The sequence below is a fragment of the Anomaloglossus baeobatrachus genome, chromosome 4 (genome assembly GCF_048569485.1).
Source record: "Anomaloglossus baeobatrachus isolate aAnoBae1 chromosome 4, aAnoBae1.hap1, whole genome shotgun sequence".
Classification (NCBI taxonomy): domain Eukaryota; kingdom Metazoa; phylum Chordata; class Amphibia; order Anura; family Aromobatidae; genus Anomaloglossus; species Anomaloglossus baeobatrachus.
The window spans coordinates 188162476-188183204 of NC_134356.1; the positions used below are offsets into that span (position 1 = coordinate 188162476).

Sequence of the window (20729 nt, forward strand, 5' to 3'; positions counted from 1 at the left end):
ATTTCCACTGTTTTCCTCCCTAAGGGGACTCTGTGTAGTCCAGGACTGTCAAATCGCCCATGGAGATGCTAATATCCATTTAGGAGTCAGGGAGGACTATTTGCATTTGAATGGTGTGGACTTGTGTACAAGCTTTGGAGCCATTCCTTGTTCTATGGCTTTATAGATTGATGTAATCCAGACATGGAAACCTGCTTTGTTATTATATACTACAATTTTTCTTTCAAGTCTAAATGATGACAACTGCCTCAAATGGAGCGATGGAATTAATAATACAAGAAATGTAAAACAGATGAGAGGGGAAGTTTAAGAAAGCGAATGTGAGAGGCGAGCTGAAATATTCCATACATTCCACTAAACTGCCAAAGAACGGCTGAAATCCTTTTATTCCTGACCTATTGTTCTTATTTTCCATCTAACAACAAAGATACAATAATTCTTACTACTACAACTCAGTTCTCCTTCATTTTCCCTCTTTAATCTTTAAATCCACAGATCTGTAGTCACTCTATGTGACCGCAGTTATGAATCGTCACATTGTGCACAATGCGCACTGTTAGGATTTGCCAGTATGTGCAGACTCCCGACCATATTCTGTCTAGAGGAGCGCGGCCTCACTCAATGCAAGTGTATTGAACAAGGCTGAGCCTCTCTAGCCAAAATGTAGCCGGGAGTCTGCTTATCTCATACTTGCAGCCACCTGACCGCCATTCCCGGCTTTGAAATCGGCAATCCTCACAGTGCGCTTTGTGCACAATGTGAGGATTCATAAGGCTGCGGTCACATAGATTGACTACATACTTATGGATTTAGACCGGATGAAAGAGAACTGGCAAAAGTTGTAGGTTTCAAATACATTTATTTCTTAGACTCTAATGTATATAATAAAGCAGAAAAAGCTGTTGGAATTCTGCCAGTGTCACTTGGATCACTACTAAAAGGCTGATAATATATACACAAATGTGCCAGTGCCCACAGCATGCTTGCCTAATGGTGGTGTGGAAAAAGGCCAGGCGGACCTGCAAGGGGCTTCCTGTCAAACTTCCTCCTATTACTATCACCCATTGTGCATGTTCTAGGAATTTATCAAACAAAAATACTCAAAAATACAAATTCCCTTCCAAAAACAAACATTTTTATCTAGGGCACCACTCCAGTGTTTACTTTTATTGCACAGTGGAGTGGTGCTTTAAAGCTACGTCCCCTGACCCCTGTCTTACATTCGCCTTTAGGCCGCTGTCAATGATTTGTGACTTGCCAGTGACCTCCAGTGTTTCATGGAGCCCAATGGAAGTTGCAACTCAATGCAAGTCTATGAGAGCCTTGTTCTGGCTCTCATAGAGTTGCATTGAGAGCTTGTGATGTAACTCCTGACTTATGGCCATGCACAATTTACTGTCACAAGATGGCATCGCGGGATTGGAGTGGAGTCCATAAAAGGTGAAGCATCTGGAAGGTGAATATATGACAGGGGTCTAACATTTAAAGCACCACTTCAGCGCTGAAAATAAACAACAGCTGTAGTGCTGCTTTAAATTATGGACAGAGCAAAGACAACTGTTAGGGTATTAGACATATAGCATTTTACTATGATTAACCCAGTACTTACTTATGTCAATGTCAACAGTGCAGGAAACATCCCATTGCAATATGTGGGAAAAAAATATATATTGCTACCCTTTTAATTAATTGTAAAATCTGTTACTATCATCTGTATTTTAAGGAAAAAAAAGAGGCAGGGCAGTGAGCAATCGCTAAATCATTAGTTCACAGCTGATGAAAAAAATATTTAATTCATCACTTAAAAATTGTAGAAAAATCTGACATGTTAGGCCGGCTTCACACTTGCGATTAACTCGCACGAGTGCAATGCAAGAAAATCTCACATTGCACTCGGACCCCTGTTAAGCAATGAGGCAGCTCCCATCTGCTATTTTTTTCTCAGTCCAAATCAGACTGAGAAAAAAATCGCAGCATTCTATGAAAAGTGAAAGTCTATGGGTGCGTGAAAAAAAAAACATGTCATACGGACGGCACATACACCATCCTAGTGACATCCGTTTTTCACAATACATTTCACGCATGTAGCAGAGAACACTGTAAATGCTCCAGTACATAACATTACATGAGTAGCAGCTGCTGTGGGGTAAAAACTGATTGCACACTGATAGCACACTGACAGCACACTGACAGCACACTGATGAAAAGTGAGAAGAAATCGTCCAACTTTCCAGCATGAGAATCGGACCGATTTTACACTCGCAAGTGTGATTCCAGCCTTAGCATCAGTAACAAAGAGTAAAAACAATGCCATACAAAAAGTATACCTGTCATTATACATCTGCTGTAGCCGTCCACTACTAGACAAGCCTTTATTAATATACACAAGGTGCTTCATAAAATAAAAAAAATGTTAACCTTGCCTCCTCTGATCTCAGCACCATACCCCCCCCCCCCGGTCATCTGACATAAACATCAAATGACCACTGCAGCCAATCAGCAGCTTCTGATTAGCTGCAGTCTTAATAAGGTTGTCCACTACATTGATGGCCTAGCCTAAAGGCCGCTTTATACGCAGTGACATCGCTAAAGCGATGTTGTTGGGGTCACGGAATTCGTGACGCACAGCCGGCCGTGTTAGCGTTATTGTTGCGTGTGACACCTACGAGCGACCAAAAAAGGCCGCAAAATCGTTGATCGTTTACACACTCCTGTATTCCCAAATATCGTTGCTGTTGCAGGACGCAGGTTGTTCATCGTTCCTGCGGCAGCACACATCGCTATGTGTGACACCGCAGGAACGAGGAACCTCACCTTACCTGCGGCCGACCGCAATGAGGAAGGAAGGAGGTGGGCGGGATGTTCGTCCCGCTCATCTCCTCCCCTCCGCTTCGATTGGGCGGCCGCTTAGTGACGTCGCTGTGACGCCAAATGAACTGCCCCCTTAGAAAGGAGGTGGTTCGCCGGTCACAGCGACATTGCTAGGCAGGTAAGAAGTGTGACAGGTTCGAGCGATCTTGTGCACCACGGGCAGCGATTTGCCCGTGATGCACAACCGACGGGGGGCGGGTACACACGCTAGTGATCTCGCTAGCGAGATTGCAGCGTGTAAAGCGGCCTTTAGGATAAGTCATCAATGTCTCAATATTTGATCAGCTGGTGGTTTGACATCCGGCACCCCAGCCAATGACTTAGTCATAGTGCCGGTGGCGACGGCAGGTGGCCGGAAATGCTCCTGATAGCAGCCGGATACTGCACACCGGCCTCCTATTGATTTGAATGAGAGGCGGATGTGCAATACCCAGTCGCGGCCACTATGCGTTAACATAGCAGGTCCGTAGCTGGGCATTTCAAGCCCTTCTAAATAGTTCTAAGGTGCATCTCAAAATAATAGTTAAAAGTAAAACATTTAGAGAGGCCACAAAGGGACTAAAATGTGCTACTCTTGGCACTGGGTTTGAACATACCATATGTAGCAATATTTGCTCTTTAGCTGAATCAATATGTATTGCAATGATTTCATATCTTAAGATACTAAACTGTACATCTTTAAGGGGGTTATTTGGTCTTCCCATTAAAAAGTCTGCAGTCACTCTTTATGATTGCAGACCTGAATCCCTACAGTATGCACACCGTGTGCTGTCCCTAGTCTCCTGTGTTCTTTGCAATCATGCAGTCAAGTGCCAAATAGAATTGCTCAGCCTCACTCAATACAAGCGATGTCTAGTGGGAATGTGGTGAGAAATATGCAAATTGTATACCTACAGACACGTGTCTGCCAGCTCTTGCTGGCTACACCAGTGAATCCTGACAGTGTGCATTGTGTGCGCTGTTAGGATTCAGAAGTCTGTAATTACATAGACTGTCTGCAGACTTTCACCAGTAGACCAGACAAACTCTTTAAAGAATTAGAAAGAAATGGAGCCTGGAGCTTGATCATGTCAGGAAACAGGCTGTGACGCTGCAGTGTTTCAAGCAGCGCTGATCTTAGCCATAACTGAGAGCAGAACTGCTCGAAACACATTAATAAGGTGTGGATTTGCACCTCTGAATTTGTGAAGTTAAATATGTGTATAATGTGCTTGTATCAAATGTGAGCTGTGCTTATGCGAGAAGGGTACTGTGATTATGTGATGTGTCTGTGTTGCGCCCCTGAAGCCATCAGGGAGCTACAAGGTACTTCATCCCCACCGGGATACAGGGCCTACCCCCTAGGGCCCCAGAATACCAGTGCCGGTAACACACAAACACTCCAGGTCATCCCAGTTTTCCCCAACAATCCCCCATAGGATGGTCCAAGGCTAGGGTTAGACCAATGGATGGCCATCTAGAGGTGGAGCCAGTCCAGTCCACTAGTTGACCAGGTGGGAGGGGTGGACTGTGGACAGTTAGTCTAGGTCTAGCAGTGACAGTGGACGTGAGCGGACGCGCTGACTAGGAGTGAGCAGTAACCTGGTACCCAGGAGGGTAGTTGCCGGTGGAGTACTCCGGGAACTACGCAACCAGCGGGGTACAGGAACCTAGGTCAGGCAGAAGCTCCAGGCAGGCCTGATAACACCTGCACAGCTAGAGGACCATCAAGGACCTCTCTGATCTTGAAGTCTGGGACTCATTAGCAAAGGGAGAACTGGGGACAGGACCAGAGACTCCAACCCCACATGATTCACGCTACCGTCATACGGACTGCAGTAGAAGACCACCAGATGGGGACCCACCAACCAGAGACAGGTTCAGGGGAAGAAGGCATCAGATTACTAAACTGGCACTGGGACGAAGGGGACGTGAAGGTGAAACCAGCCACCAGAAAGTGAGTAAAGAACCAGTTGCACTGAACCCATTGTGTGGACTACCTTCTTCACATCACCTACCCTCTGGGGCCCGGCCCTGCTTGCGGAGTTCCTCCCATCCAGTCTGCCATTAACACCAGCCCCAATAGTGAACATTGTGCAGTGGCGGCTCCATCTACATAGCCTCAACACCGCAAATGGCATCACGTGTGAACATTATTCTAATCCCCTGTAAATATTCCCTTTACAAAAAGGGCCCAGGGCACGGGAACGGGCAACGGCCACCAAAGTGACATTCCACAGATATACTCCGCCCGGGACCGAGTACCCCATAACCCTGGGCGACACGTGCAGTACATGTGTAATGTATATAATCGGTATATGTGAGGAGTGTACTGTACTTATGCGAGAAGTGTACTGTGCTTATGTGAGGAGTGTACTGTGCTTATGTGAGGAGTGTACTGTGCTTATGCGAGAAGTTATTGAATGTTCTCAGTGAGAGGAACAAAATTATAATCTTGTGATACCTTTTAATGGCTAACTGAAATAAAATAAAGTGATGTTACAAAACAAGCTTTCGAGACATCTCAGGTCCCTTCATCAGGCATGGTATGACAAAATATCTGAAGAAACACAAATATATGCACAAACAGAGCAGAGGGATGGCTAATAAAAGACATTTAAGTAAACAAACACTGAGCTTAGAAAGTGAATCCTTAATTAGCTTTGATTAGTGGTGTGAGAGTTTTATTGTCCCAATATCCATGTAGGATCAGAGGTCTGGTGAGTCTCTGGAATAGACTCCTGAGATTTTGTAATGGGCCATAAATCCTCCTGAAAGGTTGAGTCCTGTGTCCACAGAGTTAAACATTTTAATGAATTTGTATTCCCAGACCCTGCGATGACTCTGTGATCTGAAGTTGCCTTTTAATATGACAACTTTCATATGGTTTATGTTGTGTCCTGAAGCACAGAAATGTTTGGCCACAGGTAAATGGATTTTTTTGTCTGTAATTGTGTGGCGGTGAGATCTCATCCTTGCTCTCAGTCTCTGTCCTGTTTCTCCAACATAGAGGCCCCCAATAGGATATATAGTGCACAGAATTAAGTACACCACGTTGAAAGAGGAACGTGTGAATGTCCCAGGAATTTTACAGTCCTTCTGTGTGTTAGGTATCTGTATCCGGTCTTTGATCTTGTAGAGACCAAGTCACACCGAGTACAGCTCGTTACGGGTACCAAGCACCCGAGCAAGGTAGTGCGTGCTCATCACTAATAGTTACCTTATCTGGTGCCCTCCATCTCCCTCGTCTGCTCAGATCATCGTTCCTTTCCTCCTACTCAAGATAACCGCTGGAGGAGTGCAGTCCCCATGACTCTGCACTGCACATGCCATTGCCGTGGCCAGCTTAGAAGGAGGAGGATGGAAACACCAATCTGAATGGAGAAAGTAATGAGAGGCAAATGGGGAGCACCAGGTAGGGAGACTATATATGAGAAATAGCAAATTTTCAGTCCCAAGGTGGAGTGGCAATTTAAAGATATACCGTAATATCACTTTAGTTAATGACCTACGTCAATTCATACTAGTTATGGAAACAATGCCTAGAATAATGATCATAGCACAGAACAAAATGTAATCTGCCATTCTTCAGTCTCATATTGTATAAAGGATAAACTAAAGTCCCTAATAAGGAAGTATGTCACACAACGTCTAATTTTACTGTAAAACTGGCCAAATGCCACTTCGATTCTCACTGTATTAGAAACTTCATTGTACTCATTCGGGATTGGAGACTAGAACAACTGTGCCATGATAAAAAGCTGGAAGTGGCAGCATGGAAGCCACACGGGCATCTACAGCCAGATCACTGAGCATCACAGCGCAGGGGCTTTACACGTGACCTGTTCAACACTCACAGCCAAAACTGCATTCCCTAAACCCTTATCATATGTATTGCAGTGTGGACTGATCACTGTCTTCTCTGGTTCCGGAAGATGGGAAGTTTTTAAACACATCCACACCAAATATATACATTAAAGGGAACCTGTCGGGTGCACTATACACCCAGAACCAAGAGCAGTTCTGGGTGCGTATTGCTAATCCCTGCCTAACTGTCCCTGTATACACTAGCATAGATAAAAAATATTTCTAAAGATCCCATATGATATGCTAATGAGTCCAGGGTCTATTTGCATGGGTGTTAGTTCCCTTGGCTAGCCGCCCCCCTTAGCATATTAGTATGCCCCTGTGGGCGTGCTAACATGCTAATGAATGCGCAGAGTCAGAGGATGGTCGTGCTCGCCTCTCAGCTGCCATTGCGTCTGACGGTGGATTTCGGCTCAGTGCATATGACCCCCCAGACTTCCGGGATCAAGTGCACTGAGCCGAAATCCAGCAGTTGGACACGATGGTGGCAGAGAGGTGAGTGCGACCATCCTCTGATGCTGCGCATTCATTAGCATGTTCACTCTCCCACAGGGGCATGCTTACGTACTAAGGGGTCCGACTAGTCAGGGGAACTCAGGTCCTTGTGACTAGTCGCTGGCCTCATTAGCATATCACATGGGATCTTTAGAAATAATTTTTCTAAAGATCTCTTTATCTATGCTAGTGTATACAGGGATGGTTAGGCAGGAATTAGAGACGCACCTAGAACTGCTCGTGGCTCTGGGTGCATAGGTGCACCTGACAGGTTCACTTCGAGGGTTAGGGTAGGGAACAAAATTTCTGCTCTATTCACTTATTACTTGCAGAGCCGCAGTGTCGCGGGCGGGGAGGAGGGTGTCAACGCTGCACTCTCCCACAGCTCGGGTCCGACCGCCGCTGCTCTGCGGCTACTGCTGCTCGGTGGCTCGAGCGATAGGCCGCATCCCGGGGACTCGAGCGGCGCTCCTCGCCCGTGAGTGAAAGGGGTGATTTGTTGGTGGGGGAATTTGATTAATGTCCGTGACGCCACCCACGGTTGTGGTGATTGTGTGGACACCACCGCTGCTCTGTCTGGGGATCCCGGGAGTGGTGATATGGAGCAGCTAGATGTTGATTTGCCCCTCCGTCGGTAGGGGGGTTTGGTGGTCCCGGGGCCCGATGACGGGGGTTTAGGGTGGTGGACAGGCAGGCTATGGGGCCTGTGGAGGTGCAGGGACGCAGGGGCAGCGCTGTGCCGCACGGATGATGACACAGTTCACGGTAAACAAACGGCTGGTTGGACGGGTCCCTCGGACGGCTACGGTGCTGATGTTCCCTGCAGTTAGCGGTGACGGTCACTTCCCTGCACCTAAGTACGGTTCTTTGGTAGCGATGGATTCCCACCGGTAACCCGCTCCCCAGCTTGGATATGAGCCGGAGGAGCCCCTCTCTTGCCCACAGGCGCTGGCCCTGGGAAACTGGTGCCTTGGCGGTGGCGGTGTCTCTCCTTCATGGTCGGACTGTTGCCTTCAATCGGGACTTTGCTGCTGGGAGACCCGGAGGTCCCCTTCACTGACGGATTTGGCAAATTACGGCGACTCCTAGCCTTGCCGGGATCCAAAAGGCCCCTGCCAATGGTGCTGGCTTCTCTTTGTGTACCGCTCCGGTACCGCCGAGCCACCACTCGTCCACGGTCCTTTCGGCAACCTCCGATCAGCCTCTCCTGCAGACGGTCACCGCCGTCCGCCAACCTTGCTGTCTCAGTCCGGGGCACACACCCGGACCAACTTCAGGCTTTCAAACTATCACTTCTCTTCTCTCACTTCCACTCCTGTCACTGGCTCCACTGCCACTTCCTTCTACTCTCAAACTCAACTCTCCACTGTTTACTCCTTCACTTCCCTAGCTTGACTGCTGGTTTTCCCACCTCCAGGACTTTGAACTCCTTGGTGGGTGGTGCCAACCGCCTGGCCCACCCCCTGGTGTGAACATCAGCCACTGGAGGAGGGCAACAAGGATTTGTGTTCTGACCTTGGTGTGCCTGCAGGGAATGTGGGGTGTGTGGTGGTGTCATGACCTGTGACCCCTGGCTTGCCCAGGGCGTCACATTCCCCCTTAGCAAAACGCAGATCGTCCTTGGGCTGCCCGTCCAACACCGGTTTTATTTCCCTTCTTTTTTTTTTTATGAAAAGATAAAAACAAGACATACAAGTAAAATAACATCATCCCACAACGGGAGGCACTTTTCTTAAACGTTACGGTACATTTTAAACGGTTGCTGCTGCCGCTCTCTCTCACCCAAGTAACCTGGCCCTGATGCTGCCCCTAAGAAACAGGCAGCACCCCTTGACCCCAGTCCTGAACCAAGTTACCCGAGCGGGATCTGTCCTTCCCCTCCAGAGGGTAGCCACCGGTTCCTGTGGTGGCTGGGCCCCAGCCTGCTCCACTGCGGGCCCTCCCTCCAATCTGCCTCTCCGGAGGCGGTACGGTGGCAATTGCAACAACAACATATTTACAAGCCACTAACGTTTGTGGTTGCCCTGCAAGTTCACGGGCTTGTCCATAGGAGTTCCTATGCCAAACTTTTCAAGGGGTCCCCACGGGGACAACGGTACCGGCAACGGCCGGTTTTCCAAATCACAGCAGTAGACAATCAGGTAACTTTTCGGTTATCACACATTTTCATTTTTCATCTTTTGCAAACTTTACAAACTCTTTCAAACTGGTGGTCCCAACGGGGACTGGACAACGGTGCTCCGCTGCCTTACTCAGAGTCCTCAGCATCACTTGAGGGAGGGGGTGTAGCGCTCACACGGGCCTCTTGGCTGCCCCTCAATTTTGCATCTAGGGCGAACCACTCCCTCTCTCCACAGTGCCGGATGTACTGGACCAAGTCGCCCGGCATCAGGTTCCGACCAGGGTGCTCCTCTGGCAGATGAGCATTAACATCCCGCAGGGCTATAAACACTTCGGCCTCCAGGCCCGGTTCATATATGAATCCATAGCCCCGGCGGACATCAAACCGCCTCACCTGCCCTTCATACAACGGGCCCCGGACACGGAAAGTTGCCTGACGGAGGTTCTCTTTTTCCCGGATTGCACGGGCCACCAACTCCGCCTTCTTTCTTTCCCTTTCCTCGATCTCCAGGCCCAACGGTACCGGCTCCCTGTCCCAGTACGGCGCTGCTGCGAGCTCCGGCGCACGGGTCGGGCCTCGCGGGACATTTTGGACGCTGCCCACTGTCAGGGATCTGGGCGGCAGGTCCCGCGGCTTCTTGGCCTTGGACGCCGCCTTGCAGCGGCAACCCGGCACAACCTCAGCCGAGGTGTGGGGGATGGGCACAGGGGCTTTCCTCTGCTGGGCCTTCGGCACGGAATGGGCTATCAGTTCCGGCTCGGGGGACTTCTCGGGGGACGCCTCCGGTTTGGGCTTCGGGGCTTTCCCAGCAGCACCTCCGGGCGGCTACCGGCTCCGGCTGCAGGTCGGCCCGCCGAGGCGGGCATGCTGGGTATCGCTACCGGTTGCGGTGGCAGCGGGCCTAGTGGCGGGGTCACAGCTTCCGGGACGGGTGGCGAGGGAGGCAGCAGGGTGAGAGGGTTTAGACCGGGTCCCGCAGCCACGATGACCGGCCCTTCAAGGGCATCGGGGCGTGGGTCACTCACCCTCCCTTCCGCAGCTTCCTCCTCGTGTCTCCGCACGGTTGCTATCACGTCTGCCATGTCGGTCTCCCACTCCTCCATGAGGAGCTGCATTTTGACCTGCAGCATCTGGTAGAGCTGCGCGGTCCGGATCACCACCCACGCCGCGGTCCCTGGCGCGGGGGCTACGGTGCTTCTGGACGGCATCCACATGTTGCTGGCGGTCTCTCCCAGGAACTAGATGGGTGCAGGGTCCTGGCGTCCCTGCTTTTATAGCCGCGCTCACATGCGACCAGCCGCCATTCCGTCTCTCTTAGCCTCTTTCCGGCTCCTCCTCTATCGGAGCGGGGTTTTGGCCTTCGCGCCTCTACTACTCGAGAAGACGCTCAAGCGGGAACTTTTCGCGCCAAAGATGGCGGCTTCTGAAATTTTCTGGCCGGACACCTCCGGCGGTAACAAGGCGCACCTCTACCAGACGGCAGAGCGGTAAGATCCTGTTCGTGACGCCAAGTTGTCGCGGGCGGGGAGGAGGGTGTCAATGCTGCGCTCTCCCACAGCTCGGGTCCGGCCGCCGCTGCTCTGCGGCTACTGCTGCTCGGTGGCTCGAGCGATAGGCCAGATCCCGGGGACTCGAGCGGCGCTCCTCGCCCGTGAGTGAAAGGGGTGATTTGTTGGTGGGGGAATTTGATTAATGTCCGTGACGCCACCCACGGTTGTGATGATTGTGTGGACACCACCGCTGCTCTGTCTGGGGATCCCGGGATTGGTGGTATGGAGCAGCTAGATGTTGATTTGCCCCTCCTTGGGTAGGGGGGTTTGGTGGTCCCGGGGCCCGATGACGGGGGTTTAGGGTGGTGGACAGGCGGGCTATGGGGCCTGTGGAGGTGCAGGGACGCAAGGGCAGCGCTGTGCCGCACGGCACGGAGGTACTCACTCAGCCCAAGGATGATGACACAGTTCACGGTAAACAAACGGCTGGTTGGACGGGTCCCTCGGACGGCTACGGTGCTGATGTTCCCTGCAGTTAGCGGTGACGGTCACTTCCCTGCACCTAAGTACGGTTCTTTGGTAGCGATGGATTCCCACCGGTAACCCGCTCCCCAGCTTGGATATGAGCCGGAGGAGCCCCTCTCTTGCCCACAGGCGCTGGCCCTGGGAAACTGGTGCCTTGGCGGTGGCGGTGTCTCCCCTTCACGGTCGGACTGTTGCCTTCAATCGGGACTTTGCTGCTGGGAGACCTGGAGGTCCCCTTCACTGACGGATTTGGCAAATTACGGCGACTCCTAGCCTTGCCGGGATCCGAAAGGCCCCTGCCAATGGTGCTGGCTTCTCTTTGTATACCGCTCCGGTACCGCCGGGCCACCACCCGTCCACGGTCCTTTCGGCAACCTCCGATCAGCCTCTCCTGCAGACGGTCACCGCCGTCCGCCAACCTTGCTGTCTCAGTCCGGGGCACACACCCGGACCAACTTCAGGCTTTCAAACTGTCACTTCTCTTCTCTCACTTCCACTCCTGTCACTGGCTCCACTGCCACTTCCTTCAACTCTCAAACTCAACTCTCCACTGTTTACTCCTTCACTTCCCTAGCTTGACTGCTGGTTTTCCCGCCTCCAGGACTGTGAACTCCTCGGTGGGTGGTGCCAACCGCCTGGCCCACCCCCTGGTGTGAACATCAGCCCCTGGAGGAGGGCAACAAGGATTTGTGTTCTGACCTTGGTGTGCCTGCAGGGAATGTGGGGTGTGTGGTGGTGTCATGACCTGTGACCCCTAGCTTGCCCAGGGCATCACAGCAGGACTTGGTGAGTCTCTGACAGCTGAACTGTGGAGGTGCGGAGAGTCAGACCCCCACAGAACTGATACTGTCCATGCATTCTGAGGATAGGCTATCAAAGGCCTACACAAACAATTAAACTATTAGCAGAGAGTCCACCAATACCCACATTTATGTGATCAAACAAGAGCCTCTTCCAATACTTCTCCATTTTCTTCCTCACCACAAGTCTCTAATCTTAAAGGGATGGTTCACCCATATTTGTTATTGTCTAGATCGATAACATATTGAGAAACAATGTTTCTCTCAAATACCTTATGTTGGCAATAGTGCCTGTGAGAGGCGCTACTGCAGACCGCTGTTCCCCGCTCCATGACCCCCGGGACTCCGTGACCTCGGGGATCCGGTGACGTCACGTCAAGTTTCTGACACCGCGGCCGGCCGCAGTATCCGTGAGTGATGGGCTCTGGGCGGTGTTTCACCTCTCGTCACAGCCCATCAGCTCCCTCATAGCAGAGCGCTGCAAGCAGGAGACACACTGGGTGACGAGCGGTGGAACACCACCCATAGCCCAGTGACTCAGGAAGACTGCGGCCGCCGCAGGGATGTGACATGTCCAGAACTTGACGTGATGTCACCGGATCCCGGTCACGGAGCAGGGAACAGCAGTCTGCAATAGCGCCTCTCACAGGCACTATATTGCCAACATAAGGTATTGGATAGAAACATTGTTTCTCAATATAATATCGATCTAGACAATAAAAAATATGGGTGAACCACCCTTTTAACACTTACATGCTGGATGCAGCATGTCCTCTCCTGTGGTGCCACGAATTCTCTCCGGAGACTGCAGTGTTCCATGCCCACAATCAGGGTTTAGGCCACTGCGGTATTGCTGGCGGGTCTGCAGCAATGAATTGACATACCGCGGCTCGGGAGGCCGCACCACATGTCAGTTTATGCTGAGGGCAGAACATGCACAGTGGGCCTGGGATTTCTATAAATCCCATCCACTGTGCTTGTACTGTACAATGCAGCATTTTGGATGCAACGAAAACACGTGTCCAAAACACTGTGAACTCAGATCATTGGCAAGCAGCCTTAGAGAATATAAGGCCTAAAATATGACCCTCACCATTTATCCCCAATTCAACAAAGTAAATATCAGCCATGTCCTTCATATACGGAAGTCTAATGTGCAGGTCTATGTAAGGACAATATTACAGTTAACTGTCTGTACTGCTAGTATCCAAACAACACAAAAATATGATTAGTGATGAGCAAGCACTACCATGCTTGGGTGCTCAATACTGAAAACGAGCAGTGGGATGCTCAAACGGGCTTGACTTGTGTACCAAGTATAATGGAAGTCAATGATGGACTTCAGCTTTCTTCCAGAAGATCTTTTGGAAAAATGCTTGAGTTTCCCATTGACATCCAGCGTCCAACTGCTCATTATGAGTACCGAGCACCCGAGCATAGTAGTGCTCACTCAACACTAGTCACGAGTACCGAGCACACGAACATGGTAGTGCTCAGTCAACATTAGTCACGAGTACCGAGCACCCGAGCATAGTAGTGCTCACTCAACACTAGTCATGAATACCGAGCACCCGAGCATAGTAGTGCTCACTCAACACTAGTCATGAGTACCGAGCACCCGAACATGGTAGTGCTCACTCAACATTAGTCACGAGTACCGAGCACCCGAGCATGGTAGTGCTCACTCAACATTAGTCACGAGTACCGAGCACACGAACATGGTAGTGCTCACTCAACATTAGTCACGAGTACCGAGCACCCGAGCATGGTAGTGCTCGCCCATTACTGGTTGTGATGACTGACAAACAAGGGCACCGGAGGAATACACTGGACACATACGGTACTTATGAGTACGGTGTATTAATGAGCACAGTGCTTCCTAAGTCTCTACCCACCTTCCGCCGATCCGGGGGCAGAGATCTCCCCATTGATACAGTTTTATCCAACCTCACGGCCCATGGGCAGACTGATTGCGCTGCAGTTTGTATTATCTTTTATAACAGTTGCCTCTTTAAAACTATTTGCCTCTATAATTTAGGTTTGTGGCTAGAGAAACCATGTCCCCAGGAATTCTATTCTCCTATTCACAGAAGAAAATAACTGAGTACAGATAGCACAAATGGATAAAGTCCAGAGCAGCTTTCAGAGAAAATTCAACTTTCATAGAGCGTCACTGAGCTTAAAGGGGTTGTCCAGGACTTAAAAAGTTATCTCCATCTCCAAGATCCTGTCCCAATATGTAATAGATGTAATAATACTATTAGCAAATATCTCCGTTTAGAAATGTAGGATAGTTCTCCTGATTAGCTTTGTCTCTTACCACATGTGCGGGGCATTACAGCTTAAGTGTCCATGATTACAACCACGCATATAGCCACAGTTAATTAGTTAGTTGTTGCTATTGGTCATAACTATGGATACCTAAGGTCCTGCAATGCCCTGCACTTGAGGTAAGCGACATAGTGAATCGGAAGCGCTCTTATTGGAGGGGTTTGCTAATATTATTATTATTTTTATTACTACACCACATCTACATATTGGGATGGGATCTTGAAGAAGGGAATACACCTTTAATGGTTTATGACAAAACCATAGCAAAGGTCATCAATATGAGCTCGGTGGGGGACAGTCACTCAGCAACCCACCGATCTACTGATATCTGTCCCATCTGGATGTAGACAATGTATGGGGCAGAACACAGTAGCACCATGTTAGCACCATAACTCATAGCTACATAAAAACATTGTGCCTAGTGAAGGTTTTAACGTCACTTCCACCAAGCTCTTACAATTTTTCAGGGCACAACAGCTGAAAGATGACCCAAATGCATTGAGTCTCATGCCTCCTTAGGCACCTTGCTCCAGCACCCCATGGTTAAACGCCAGCATATAAAATGCCAGTCTTGATGAATCGGCCCCATTCTCTTTAAAATTCATCTATATTTCCTAGATTTCTTGACATGTCACAGAAGTTGTCATTGGTGGGGTCTGGGCTATGAGAATGACAATGTAGGGGGAGGGGGAGGTAATCTATTGAGAGACACGCTTCTTTCCATCAGCTCCTCTGGATTTCATTTCAGAGGTCACAGAGGGCCATAAACTACCATGACAGTCTATGAGTGAAGCTGGAGAGAATAATGGGCAGGAGCTGAGTGACATGTCAAAAGATGTGCTATACGATAGTGGCACTGCAGCCATACACTAACAGGTGACCTTTCATTCATTCACTGGTAGGACACGAGACACCCCCACCCATTTATAGGCGCTTTAAAGGGGTCAAGTGAAAACATAAGGACATGTGATCAGGGACCACTGGGATCAAAATGACGTCTGCACCTGGTAAATGGCGGCATCTCTGTGTATCTCAGGATTGTTATACATATGAAGAACAGAGCTAAAAGCCTTCATATGGGCATCCATGGGTCCCCAGCTAATGGGCATACTAGAATAGTGGTATAATAGTGGTGTGTGGCATGATCTTTACAACAATGGGGTCCCTGGCTAGTGGGCATACAGTAATAGTGGTATGTGGCAAGATATGGGCATCAGTGGGGTCCCCGGCTAGTGGGTATACAGTAATGGTGGTATAATAGTGGTGTGTGCCATGATCTTTACAACAATGGGGTCCCTAGCTAGTAGGCATACAGCAATAGTGGTATAATAGTTGTATGTGACAAAATCTGGGTATTAGTGGGATCTCCAGCCAGGGGGCATACAATATTATTGGTATAATAGTGGTATGTGAAAGGATCTGGGCATTAGGGGGATCCCCATCTAGTGGGCAAACAGTAATAATGGTATGTGGCAAGATCTGGTCATTAGTGAGGTCTCAACCCAGTGGGCATACAATATCTGTGGTTTAATAGTGGTATGTGACAGGATCTGGGCATTAATGCAGTCTCTAGCTAGTGGGCATACAGTGATAGTCGTATAATAGAGGTATGTGACAAGATCTGGGCATTACTGGGGTCCCTGGCTAGTCTGCATATAGTAATGGTGGTATAATAGTGGTATGTGACAGGATCAGGGCATTAGTGGGGTCCCTGGCTAGTCCGCATATAGCTATATATAATAGTGGTATGTAACGAGATCTGGGCATTAGTGGGGTCCCTGGCTAGTCCGCATATAGCTATATATAATAGTGGTATGTGACGAGATCTGGGCATTAGTGGGGTCTCTGGCTAGTCAGCATATAGTAATAGTAGTATAATAGTGGTATGTGACAGGATCTGGGCATTACTGGGGTCTCTGGCTAGTCGGCATATAGTAATGGTGGTATAATAGTGGTATGTGACAGGATCTTGGTCATTAGTGGGGTCTCTGGCTAGTCGGTATATAGTAATAGTGGTATAATAGTGGTATGTGACAGGATCTGGGCACAGTGGGCACATAGTAGTGGCATGGCATAAGCCCCTCAGACATGCAGAGGAGCAGACAGTGCCTGCAGAGGACACAGCCCGGGAAGTTTCTCTCCATCCAGCATAGTACAGTGCAGTGAGTATACCTGCAGCTGGCACGGACCCGGCATAGCGGATACCCCTGGGCACAGTGGGCACATAATAGTGGCATGGCATAAGCCCCTCAGACATGCAGAGGAGCAGACAGTGCCTGCAGAGGACACAGCAGTGAGTATACCTGCAGCTGGCACGGTCCCGGCATAGCGGATACCCCTGGGCACAGTGGGCACATATTAGTGGCATGGTATAAGCCCCTCAGACATGCAGAGGACACAGCCCGGGAAGTTTCTCTCCATCCAGCACATAGTACAGTGTGGTGAGTATACCTGCAGCTGGCACGGACCCGGCATAGCGGATACCCCTGGGCACAGTGGGCACATAATAGTGGCATGGCATAAGCCCCTCAGACATGCAGAGGAGCAGACAGTGCCTGCAGAGGACACAGCAGTGAGTATACCTGCAGCTGGCACGGTCCCGGCATAGCGGATACCCCTGGGCACAGTGGGCACATATTAGTGGCATGGCATAAGCCCCTCAGACATGCAGAGGAGCAGACAGTGCGTGCAGAGGACACAGCCCGGGAAGTTTCTCTCCATCCAGCATAGTACAGTGTGGTGAGTATACCTGCAGCTGGCACGGTCCCGGCATAGCGGATACCCCTGGGCACAGTGGGCACATAATAGTGGCATGGCATAAGCCCCTCAGACATGCAGAGGAGCAGACAGTGCCTGCAGAGGACACAGCCCGGGAAGTTTCTCTCCATCCAGCATAGCACAGTGCGGTGAGTATACCTGCAGCTGGCACGGACCCGGCATAGCAGATACCCCTGGGCACAGTGGGCACATATTAGTGGCATAGTATAAGCCCCTCAGACATGCAGAGGAGCAGACAGTGCGTGCAGAGGACACAGCCCGGGAAGTTTCTCTCCATCCAGCATAGCACAGTGCAGTGAGTATACCTGCAGCTGGCACGGACCCGGCATAGCGGATACCCCTGGGCACAGTGGGCACATATTAGTGGCATGGTATAAGCCCCTCAGACATGCAGAGGACACAGCCCGGGAAGTTTCTCTCCATCCAGCATAGCACAGTGCAGTGAGTATACCTGCAGCTGGCACGGACCCGGCATAGCGGATACCCCTGGGCACAGTGGGCACATAATAGTGGCATGGTATAAGCCCCTCAGACATGCAGAGGAGCAGACAGTGCCTGCAGAGGACACAGCCCGGGAAGTTTCTCTCCATCCAGCATAGTACAGTGCAGTGAGTATACCTGCAGCTGGCACGGACCCGGCATAGCGGATACCCCTGGGCACAGTGGGCACATAATAGTGGCATGGCATAAGCCCCTCAGACATGCAGAGGAGCAGACAGTGCCTGCAGAGGACACAGCCCGGGAAGTTTCTCTCCATCCAGCATAGCACAGTGCAGTGAGTATACCTGCAGCTGGCACGGTCCCGGCATAGCGGATACCCCTGGGCACAGTGGGCACATAATAGTGGCATGGCATAAGCCCCTCAGACATGCAGAGGAGCAGACAGTGCCTGCAGAGGACACAGCCCGCGAAGTTTCTCTCCATCCAGCATAGCACAGTGCGGTGAGTATACCTGCAGCTGGCACGGACCCGGCATAGCGGATACCCCTGGGCACAGTGGGCACATAATAGTGGCATGGCATAAGCCCCTCAGACATGCAGAGGAGCAGACAGTGCCTGCAGAGGACACAGCCCGGGAAGTTTCTCTCCATCCAGCATAGTACAGTGCAGTGAGTATACCTGCAGCTGGCACGGACCCGGCATAGCGGATACCCCTGGGCACAGTGGGCACATAATAGTGGCATGGCATAAGCCCCTCAGACATGCAGAGGAGCAGACAGTGCCTGCAGAGGACACAGCCCGGGAAGTTTCTCTCCATCCAGCATAGCACAGTGCAGTGAGTATACCTGCAGCTGGCACGGACCCGGCATAGCGGATACCCCTGGGCACAGTGGGCACATAATAGTGGCATGGTATAAGCCCCTCAGACATGCAGAGGAGCAGACAGTGCCTGCAGAGGACACAGCCCGGGAAGTTTCTCTCCATCCAGCATAGTACAGTGCAGTGAGTATACCTGCAGCTGGCACGGACCCGGCATAGCGGATACCCCTGGGCACAGTGGGCACATAATAGTGGCATGGCATAAGCCCCTCAGACATGCAGAGGAGCAGACAGTGCCTGCAGAGGACACAGCCCGGGAAGTTTCTCTCCATCCAGCATAGTACAGTGCAGTGAGTATACCTGCAGCTGGCACGGACCCGGCATAGCGGATACCCCTGGGCACAGTGGGCACATAATAGTGGCATGGCATAAGCCCCTCAGACATGCAGAGGAGCAGACAGTGCCTGCAGAGGACACAGCCCGGGAAGTTTCTCTCCATCCAGCATAGTACAGTGCAGTGAGTATACCTGCAGCTGGCACGGACCCGGCATAGCGGATACCCCTGGGCACAGTGGGCACATAATAGTGGCATGGTATAAGCCCCTCAGACATGCAGAGGAGCAGACAGTGCCTGCAGAGGACACAGCCCGCGAAGTTTCTCTCCATCCAGCATAGTACAGTGCGGTGAGTATACCTGCAGCTGGCACGGACCCGGCATAGCGGATACCCCTGGGCACAGTGCAGTGAGTATACCTGCAGCTGGCACGGACCCGGCATAGCGGATACCCCTGGGCAGAGCCTGACACACGGAGCTCGCGCTTACCTTGCTCTCGGGGAGGTTCTGCAGCAGCTCCTTCCCTGCACACGTCTTGATCTGCACCCCGGGGTTCTCCCCCTCCGTGTTGCCGGGGGTCTTCTCCGGAGTCTGGCTGTTTGCCCCTTGGTGAGGAGCAGAGTTGCTTTTTCTGCCCCCTCTCTGCCCGACAATGAGAGAGTCAAAGTCTATGGTCTTCCTCTCATAGGCGCCCTCCACATTGCAGAACATGCCGCTGTACTTCACCCGGGGGACCTGGTCTGCCGTGCCCGGGCGGGCGAGGTACACCGGCAGGTCGTCTTCCTTGTCCCATGCCCTGTTGCCTGATGCCATGGCTGAGAGCGGAGCTGCAGGCGAGCACAGTGCTGAGCAGGGCGGCGCGGCCAGAGGGGGCGCTAATGAGCAGCCGTGCGCCCAGTGACACGCATACATATAGACGGCGGCGAGGTCACAGCCACTGGCAACAATGTAGCGGCGGGGCCGGGAATAGCCCGAAATGCGCCCATTCTGGGGACACTGCTGCCTTAACCCCTTGTGGACGCAGATTCATTGTTGCACTTTTCTATTTTCCTCCCCTTCTTCCGAGAGCCATAACTTTTTTTTACTTTTCCTTCAGCATCACAATATGTGGGGCTGTGGTGGTTGTGAATGACACCATTCAATTTACCACAAAATATCAAAAAAATAAAGCGGATAATGTGAAGTAGTGGAAATAACGCCTGTCCGCCATTGTTTTCAGGGACTGTTTGGTAAAAATGACCTGGGAACATGGCATGTGGCAGCTTTTAGTATATTTTGGTGTGTGTGGGGGGGAGGGGGGGCAGATATCAAAAATGGCAACTGGAAACCTGCTTTTCATTTTTTTCCATTAATGCCTTTATCACATGGGTTAAATTCGATTGTCACATTGTCACATATCATGCTTTATTTCTGTTCTAAGTAGATGAGGAAACTTGGCACTCGATGAATGTGAATAGCGGGCTTTTACTGAGGAGACCTTGTAGGACCAGCACAAGCACAGACGTTTCGGTCACAGACCTTCATCAGTGTGCGTGCAGGGGTCCTCAGGGGGTATAGCAACTGGCATAGTTAGGTATGACGCGGTGACCACCGCTGTCTATGTGGCAATCTTTGGGCCAAGTTTCTACATCTCCTTGAGACGGTTTGGACCCTACTTTAGCACCACCCCAGAAGGGGCTCACTAATTATTTCTGTTCCTTTTTTTCCATAACACTATTTTTTGGGTAACTGTAGGGTACATAAGCCTGATATTGTTTGATGGTTTGTACTGGGATACTTCAGTATCACAAAATATAGACAAAATCAACTCTAGACTGTCTCTGTAACCCATCAGCACCCACGATCACATCACAGCGAGGGTGTAAGGACAGCGATGG

The 20729-nt window shown here is 50.8% G+C and overlaps 1 protein-coding gene across 1 annotated transcript in view; it reads right to left on the reverse strand.

Annotated features, from left to right (window-relative positions):
• The window catches only part of DPYSL3 (dihydropyrimidinase like 3), a 179697-nt gene extending 159967 nt beyond the window's left edge, over positions 1 to 19730 (reverse strand). The window contains exon 1 of the mRNA XM_075344609.1: positions 19342 to 19730. Within this exon, the coding sequence (XP_075200724.1) occupies positions 19342 to 19665 (324 nt within the window). The 5' untranslated portion in view covers positions 19666 to 19730. The remainder of the gene's footprint in view (positions 1 to 19341) is intronic.
• Positions 19731 to 20729: the final 999 nt, after the last annotated feature.